The following is a 9,232-nucleotide window of genomic DNA, read 5'->3' on the forward strand; positions in this document are numbered from 1 at the left end:
TGTCCTTTCGACTGAGGGCGTCGGCCACAACATTTGCCTTGCCTGGATGATACTTGATGGCGCATTCGTAATCGTTCAGTAGTTCGACCCATCTTCGTTGACGCATGTTCAAATCCTTTTGCTTAAGGATATGCTCGAGACTCCTGTGATCGGTGTAAATCGTGCACCTGGTACCGTACAGGTAGTGTCGCCATATCTTAAGCGCAAAAACAACAGCTCCCAGCTCTAAATCGTGCGTCGTGTAGTTCCGTTCATGAACCTTGAGTTGACGAGAGGCGTAGGCAATAACTTTATCCCGCTGCATCAATACACAACCAAGCCCCTGTATCGACGCGTCGCAATAGACCACAAAATCATCTGTGCCTTCTGGCAATGAGAGAATAGGTGCGCTGCAAAGCCTATCCTTTAAGTACTGAAAGGCCGTTTCCTGGGAATCTCCCCAACGGTAGGTGACACCTTTCTGTGTCAACATTGTGAGCGGCTGCGCGATCTTGGAGAAGTCTTTAATAAATCGTCTATAATACCCCGCCAAGCCCAAGAATTGGCGTATTTCCGTTGGTGTACGCGGTGCAGGCCAGTTCCTGATCGAATCTATCTTGGATGGATCGACATGAATCCCATCCATGTTCACCACATGGCCTAAGAAGTGGACTTCACGAAGCCAGAAGTCGCATTTAGAAAACTTTGCGTACAGTTGCTCCTTTCGAAGAAGTTCCAAGATAAGACGTAAGTGCTGCTCGTGTTCCTCCTGGCTCTTGGAGTAGATCAGAATGTCATCGATGAAAACAATGACGAACTTGTCAAGATAAGGTTTGCACACTCTGTTCATTAGATCCATGAATACTGCAGGCGCGTTCGTAAGCCTAAATGGCATGACTAGAAACTCGTAGTGACCGTAGCGAGTTCTGAATGCTGTCTTGGAGACGTCCTCATCCCGGACTCTCAGCTGATGGTAACCAGACCTTAGATCAATCTTGGAGTAGTAACTCGACCCTTGCAACTGGTCGAATAAGTCGTCAATACGTGGAAGAGGATAGCGGTTCTTCACTGTAACCTTGTTCAGTTCGCGGTAATCGATGCACATCCTGAAAGTGCCATCCTTCTTTTTCACGAATAATACTGGAGCTCCCCAAGGCGAAGAGCTTGGACGAATAAAGCCCATATCCAAGAGCTCTTGTAGTTGCTTAGACAGTTCTTCCAATTCCGTTGGAGCCAAACGATACGGTGCGCGAGCTATAGGTGCTGCTCCAGGAGCTAACTCAATCTGGAATTCGACCTGACGATGAGGCGGTAGGCCAGGTAAATCTTCAGGAAACACTTGAGGAAAATCACGTACAACTGGAATATCCTCCAGCTTCTTTTCCTTTGCTGATGCGTCAGTGACAAGTGCCAGAATGGCAGTGTGACCCTTTCGTAAACATTTCTGCGCTTTTAAGAAAGAGATGATGCCAACCACGGCACCACTCTTGTCGCCTTGCACTTCGAGAGGTTCCTGACTAGAGCGAGGAATACGAATAACTTTTTCCTTGCATAAGATCTCTGCGCGATGTTGGGATAACCAATCCATACCGATGACGACGTCGAAACTACCCAGAACTATAGGAATAAGGTCGATGGAGAAAGTCTGACCCGCTAGGACGATGTTACAACCCTTGACTACATGTGCAGCTTCTACACTTTTACCATTTGCTAGTTCTACGACATGTTTGGTGTTTAGGGGTGTTGGTGTTCGTTTTAACAATTTACTCATTTTCAAGGACTTATAACTTGTGTCAGCACCCGAATCAAATAAGACAGTAACATAAATATCGTCGAGAAGAAACTTACCCAAAACGACGTTGGGATCATTTCTGGCATCACCCTGCCCCAACACAAATGCATGACCCCTTGCTTCGTTGCCGTTGTTGTTCCCACCATTGTTGTTGTTGTTGCCATTTCCTTGATTGTTGTGATTGTTGCGATTCTGGTTCTGGTTCAACTGAGGGCAATCACGTTTTTAGTGGCCTTCAGCCCCACTGTAACACCCCAAAAATATTGAATAAACATAAGTTAAATATAATAGTAAAGAAATGATGCCTAAATTTAATAATGATGAAAATAGAGGGACCAAGATTGTAACTATCTAAAAATTTATTTAATAAAAATAACAATTGGGAAAAACCCACACACAGTACGTGTGTGGGAGTCTGCGATCGAACAAGGCAAAGAAAGGGGGAAACCCTAGTTCAAGAAATCAAGTGATTCAATCCAAATTCATAAGTCAAATTGGTGCAGGATCCCTAAATTTTGATTAGCTAACCCTAATCTCTCAAGTGGTAAGTTCAATTTCTGAAAATCTTGAATTGTAGGATGAAGGGATTAATCCCAAATTCGATTTCTTGAATTATAATAGGGAAATCTGAGTTGTAAATTACCTTCTAGAGCAAGAATTATGCTTGATTTTAGGTTGCATGAAAAGTGTAGTGAAAACCCACTTTGTAAAGATTATGTTACTAGTAGGAAGCTCATAATGATTATGATTATGAGTTGATATATGAAATTGTTGTGATGTTTGAATGTTAGATAAGTTGATTTAGGATGAAAAATCTATGTTAATTCAAAGGAAGGTGATTTTTGTGTTATGATGAACTAGTAAGTATATGCTTAATAGACTTGTACCTTGTATCTTAATTGTGATGCCTATCAAGTGTTCGATGAAATGTCTAAAAGATAAAATGTATATGAAAGTGGTAAAATAAATTGAAAGACTAAATGAAAGAATAAATGTTCTAATGTAGGCGTAAAGGAAGAAGGTACAAGCACCAATAAAAAGGAAGGAGCGCAAGATCGAGGTATGTTTCGTGACGTACAAAACTTTACTTAATTTTTGATTTGTAACTGTGTCGAGCAAATTGTGTTATAATGGTTATTTCTTGCTATAATGAATACGTTGATTAGTAAATAAATAGCAAATCCCTTGCGGATTTGGCTATGCTAACGAAGGTTAAGCTATGATAAGCAAATTGACCGGTTCGAGTAACTAGGTCGAGTAATGATATGAAACCATTCGTTTCGAACGGGTGGTTTGAATGCTATAACGAATGCTAGATGCTTAATCCGTTTTACGGATGGAAAGAAGAATTTATGTTGTAAGCAAATAACCCAATCAAACGGGTCGAACGCGTATGCTTAACTCTCATTGAGAGTGTTGATGCTATACCCAAGTTTTTGGGTAGTCGAATACGTGAAATGTTTAAAAGTTCATATACGGACGGAATTAAAATGAAAGAATTATGATTTAGCGAGCGTGATAACTAACCTTTGAAATTTCTTGTTAATGTAGGTAAATCCTCTTCGTAGACGATATGGCGAATTGAAGCGAGCACGTGATCACTACTTAACATATCAAGCGCTTCCGCTAGATGCTTTAAATGTTTTGGGTCAATAATTGTGAAAGTTTGTCAAAACTAGTTAGTAGATATATTGGTCAAAAGTTTATGTTTTTCTTGGATTTTCGTTGTGTCTAGTCGTAAAGGTCATGGAATATTTGTATGAAGGTTGTATGAAACAGGGGCATGCTCATCGTACGAATGGGTCATGCCCGATTTTTGTCAAAAATATGAATTTAACTTGTTGTTTCAAGTATTTAATTTTCATCGAAAATGGTTTTATAAGAATTAAATTTTCGGGTCTAACAAGTTGGTATCAGAGCCAAGGTTTGAGGGATTCGAGCGTTAAACGCGGTGCTTGAACTCAAACCGATGGCTCGTTCGAAAAAGTGCTCGCTCCAAGATCGCCCAAGAGGTAACTTTAAAGTTATAAATAAGTTGCAAGTGTGTTCTTTTTATGAGTTTGATGGAAATAATTAAAAAGATTTATGAGAAGGTCAAATAATAAGTTCGGGAGCTGTAGAACCTGAACGGAATGGAAGGAATCGAAAGAGAAAGCTCAAAAATGGAACTGCAGCGTTTCTGCAAAACAGAAGCCCGTCGCCGACGGGTTAACCCCCGTCGCCGACGGCATCCTATTGCCCGACGCCTAAAGTAACTGCCGACGGGAATAACCGTCCGACGGCCTTCATACGAGCCCGTCGCCGACGGGCACATAGCCGTCGCCGACGGCTTGCGTAATGCCAAAACGCTGAAAATGTTTTGTTTTTCATGCTTTGTGCTACCGGTTTGTCCGAAAGCTTATTTCATGGCTACGTAGTGTCCATATAAGGCTTAACAAGTGTATGAAATCACAATTAGCGATTATAACGAGAATGGATTCGTAAGAATCAAAAGAAACGAAGCAAATGACATGAATTGGATTAAGTGAATGATGATTAATGAATAATGATATGCGGAAAGTTTTTAATTTGTATTAAACGAGAAGCATGATGTTGTGTAGATGGCTGATGCGAGTAATGTCAATGAGGAGGATGACGCAACTCGGCAAGAAGCATTTAACAGTAGGGTTACGGAGGTGGCGGAAGGGGTTATGCAAGCCCATCTTCCGCGATTAGCTCAAGAGGTGGAAAGCCGGGTTTTGGGAGTCGTAGATGCTATGATGACTAGCAAGATTGAAGAACTGAAAGAACTATTAGAGGGATCTAGAAACAAAGGCAAGGAACGAAGGTGCACGTATAAAGACTTCATGGCATGCCAACCCGCAACGTATGATGGTAAAATTGACCCGATTGCATGCCAAAGATGGATTTCAAATATACAAGCGGTGTTTATTCGAAGTCGTTGTGATAACGAAGATAAGGTGATGTTCGCTACCGGCCAACTCACTTTTCAGGCAAAAGATTGGTGGGATGCACACAGTAAAGAGATAGGCGAAGAAAGGCTCCAAACAATGACCTGGCAAGAGTTTAAGGATCCTTTTATGAAATATCACTGCCCTCAGTCAGCCATTGATAAGATTCAAGAGGATTTCTTACGCCTCCGACAGAGAAACGAAACGATAAACGAGATATCGAACATTTTCTTGGATAAGATGAAGTTTTGTGGAGAGTTTGTGCAAACTGAAAGGATGAAGATTAATCGCTTTTATGGGGTATTAAAGGCAGAATTTAGGGAGTTCATCACTCCCTCGAAGTGTGAGACTCTTGATGAGCTAATCAATCTAGCGCGGGATAGAGAAATCGAAATCAAGAGGCAAGAAGAACGTGGAGAAAAGAGGCCAAATGAAAAAGGTGGAAGTTCGACCCCGGCCAAAAAGGGGAAGTATCAAGAGCAAGGAAGAAAAGATAAGTCGAAGAGTGGTATCACGCCGTGCAAGACTTGTGGAAAGCTTCATACGGGGGAATGCTTGTTAGGCAAGAAAGGGTGTTACAAATGTGGTAAGGAAGGGCACTCGTCTTATCAGTGTCCAAACAACCCGAAGACTTGCTTTCATTGTTTTGAAAAAGGGCATGTTAAATCGGAATGCCCAAAACTTCAGCAAGAGTCAAAGAAAGAAGATAAGAAGCAAGAGGGTTCTAGAGCGAAAGGGAGGGTGTTCCAAATTACATCCGAAGAAGCCAAGTCTCACCCAAATGTGATTTCAGGTATCTTTTTACTAAACTCCATACCGGTCTATGTTCTATTCGATACTGGAGCTACCATGTCATTTATTTCGAATGAAATTATACAACATCCGTCCTTTAAGATCGAACGAATGTCAATGCCTCTAGAAGTAGAAACAGCTGATAGTAAGATCTATATGCTACATGAGATATGTAGGAAATGTAAATTCATAATGGAAGATGAGGAATTCGAAATTGATCTCATACCTATGGTTCTAGGAGAATTTAAAATGATAGTGGGAATGGATTGGTTGGCACGTCACCGGGTAGAAATAAATTGTGAAAATAAGATAATGTCTATTCAAGCCCCAAGTGGAAGGCAATTGAGTATTCAAGGGGAAAGAAACGTAGAAACCAAATTGTGTAACCTTATCCAAGCCTTTAAATACATACGTAATGGAGATAGAGCATACCTGGCTTATGTGGTAGACGCTCAGCAAATTCTCCCGAAGCTTGAGGACGTTGAGGTAGTGAATGAATTTCCGGATGTGTTCCCGGAAGAATTGCCGGGACTCCCTCCCGAAAGAGAAATAGAATTTCGCATCGAATTAAACCCGGGTGCAAAGCCAGTTGCGAAGGCTCCCTATAGACTTGCTCCCACCGAGATGCGGGAGTTAATGACACAATTACAAGATCTTCTAGATAAGGGCTTCATACGCCCAAGTGTGTCGCCTTGGGGAGCACCCGTTCTATTTGTTAAAAAGAAGGACGGGTCGATGCGAATGTGCATCGACTATAGGGAATTAAACAAGCTGATCATAAAGAACCACTACCCTTTACCTAGAATTGACGACCTTTTTGATCAATTACAAGGGGCGAGTTGGTTCTCCAAGATAGACCTGCGTTCGGGGTACCATCAAGTCAGAGTACGGGAAGAGGATATTCCAAAGACTGCGTTTAGAACCCGTTACGGTCACTATGAATTTTTAGTCATGTCTTTTGGATTGACGAACGCGCCGGCTGCGTTTATGGATCTTATGAACCGGGTGTGCCGACCCATGTTAGACAAATCGGTAATCGTGTTCATAGATGATATCTTAGTCTATTCGCGAAGCAAAGCTGAACATGCAAGGCACTTGCGTGAAGTACTCGAAATTCTCCGCAAGGAGAAACTTTACGCAAAATTTTCAAAATGTGCCTTTTGGCTCAGAGAGGTGCAATTCCTGGGTCACGTGATCAATGCGGAAGGTGTTTTAGTTGATCCTTCAAAGATTGATGCTGTAATGAAGTGGGTCTCTCCGAAGAACCCAACAGAGATAAGAAGTTTTCTGGGCCTTGCCGGGTACTATAGAAGGTTTATACAGGATTTTTCGAAGATAGCCCTACCCTTAACAAAACTGACAAGAAAGAAAGAGAAGTTTGTGTGGGGTAAAGATCAGGAGGAGGCTTTTCAAATGTTAAAGGAGAAACTATCCCGTCCTCCGGTTCTGACATTACCGGATGGAACTGAAGACTTGGTGGTCTATTCAGACGCTTCACACCAGGGATTAGGCTGTGTCTTGATGCAAAGGGGAAGAGTCATCGCTTATGCTTCAAGACAACTGAAGCCGCATGAAGTAAACTACCCGACTCACGATCTAGAATTGGCAGCGGTAGTGTTCGCCTTGAAGATTTGGAGACATTATTTGTACGGCACGAGATGCACTATTTACTCTGATCATAAAAGCCTCAAGTATCTTTTCGAGCAGAAAGATTTAAATATGAGGCAACGGAGATGGCTAGAACTTATCAAGGATTATGATTGTGATATTCTTTATCACCCGGGAAAAGCAAACGTGGTAGCCGATGCGTTAAGCCGAAGAGAGTATCCGTCTCCTCTTCGTGTAAAGTCCATGAAGATGATTGTTACGCCACGATTACTTGAATTGGTACGTGAATCTCAAATAAAGTCGCTTGGAGCGGAAGACTTAAAGAAGGAAAGACTAAAAGGTGTAACCGATAAATTAGAAGAAAATTCGACTGGACTCAAAACGCGATTCGGCCGAATTTGGATACCCCGATTCTGTGAAGTCAAGACTGCTCTACTCGACGAGGCACATAAGTCACGATATTCGGTCCACCCTGGGGCTACAAAGATGTATCGGGACTTGAAGGCCAATTATTGATGGCCGGGCATGAAACGCGACATAGTCAAATATGTCGCGAAATGCTTAACATGTTCCCAAGTGAAAACCGAACATCAAAAGCCATACGGGGAATTACAACCCTTGAAGATACCGCAATGGAAGTGGGAGGAATTAACGATGGATTTGGTAACCAAGCTTCCTAGAACGAAAAAGGGGCATGATGCGATATGGGTAATCGTGGACCGACTTACGAAAAGCGCCCATTTTCTACCTATTAAAGAAGCCTACTCTTCCGAGAAAATGGCGGAGATTTACATGAACGAGATTATATCTCGACACGGCGTGCCCGTGTCAATTGTCTCGGATTGGGACACTAGATTTACTTCTCGTTACTGGCAAAAGTTTCACGAGAGTGTGGGTACGAAATTACACATAAGTACCGCCTACCACCCTCAAACTGACGGCCAGTCAGAAAGAACCATTCAAACACTTGTTGATATGCTGAGGGCGTGTGCCCTAGATTTTGGGGGAAGTTGGGATGACCATTTACCACTAGTGGAATTTTCCTATAATAATAGTTACCATAGTGGTATCCAAATGGCTCCGTATGAATTACTGTACGGGAGGAAATGTAGAACTCCTGTATGCTGGGGAGAAGTAGGGCAAAGAGAGCTTGCGCCAAGTGATTTAATAGCAGTAACGAATGAAAAGATTAAGTTGGTTAGAGCTCGACTGAAAGCAGCACAGGATCGACAAAAGGCTTATTCAGACAAAAGAAGACGTCCCATTGAATTTCAAGTCGGGGATTTGGTTCTGCTGAAAGTGTCCCCATGGAAGGGTATAATCCGTTTTCGCAAACGCGGTAAGTTAGGTCCTCGTTATATTGGACCGTTTAAAATCTTGGCTCGTGTTGGAAGAGTTGCATATCGATTAGAATTACCGCCTGCTCTAGACGGAATTCACAATACCTTCCATGTGTCGCAACTGAGAAAGTGTCTTGCGGATGAAACCGCGTTAGTACCACTCGATGATATCGAGTTGGACGAAGGGTTAAATTATGTCGAAAAACCAATAGCTATTAAAGACGTCAAGGTGAAGAAACTCCGCAACAAAGCCGTTAAACAAGTATTTGTCCAATGGCTTCACCGAAAAGGGTCGGAGCTTACGTGGGAATTAGAAGACGAAATGCGTAGACACTACCCTCACCTTTTCGGTATGTCAATGTTTAAATAGTTATGTGTTCAGGTTTCGGGGACGAAACCTCTTTTAAGGGGGGTAGACTTGTAACACCCCAAAAATATTGAATAAACATAAGTTAAATATAATAGTAAAGAAATGATGCCTAAATTTAATAATGATGAAAATAGAGGGACCAAGATTGTAACTATCTAAAAATTTATTTAATAAAAATAACAATTGGGAAAAACCCACACACAGTACGTGTGTGGGAGTCTGCGATCGAACAAGGCAAAGAAAGGGGGAAACCCTAGTTCAAGAAATCAAGTGATTCAATCCAAATTCATAAGTCAAATTGGTGCATGATCCCTAAATTTTGATTAGCTAACCCTAATCTCTCAAGTGGTAAGTTCAATTTCTGAAAATCTTGAATTGTAGGATGAAGGGATTAATCCCA

The 9,232-nt window shown here is 41.9% G+C and overlaps 2 protein-coding genes across 2 annotated transcripts; both read left to right on the plus strand.

Moving 5' to 3' along the window:
• The first annotated feature begins 4,371 nt into the window (after window positions 1-4,371).
• Window positions 4,372-7,638, plus strand: LOC110944868. Its single transcript, XM_022186514.1, has 2 exons — window positions 4,372-6,196; window positions 6,464-7,638. Exons 1-2 carry the CDS (start codon window positions 4,372-4,374, stop codon window positions 7,636-7,638), a joined length of 3,000 nt encoding a protein of 999 aa, XP_022042206.1.
• Window positions 7,639-8,196: 558 nt separating this feature from the next.
• On the plus strand, window positions 8,197-8,832 carry LOC110944867. Its single transcript, XM_022186513.1, has one exon. The coding sequence runs from the start codon at window positions 8,197-8,199 to the stop codon at window positions 8,830-8,832; it is 636 nt and encodes a 211-aa protein (XP_022042205.1).
• Window positions 8,833-9,232: the final 400 nt, after the last annotated feature.

This window comes from Helianthus annuus, chromosome 6 (assembly GCF_002127325.2).
Source record: "Helianthus annuus cultivar XRQ/B chromosome 6, HanXRQr2.0-SUNRISE, whole genome shotgun sequence".
NCBI lineage: Eukaryota > Viridiplantae > Streptophyta > Magnoliopsida > Asterales > Asteraceae > Helianthus > Helianthus annuus.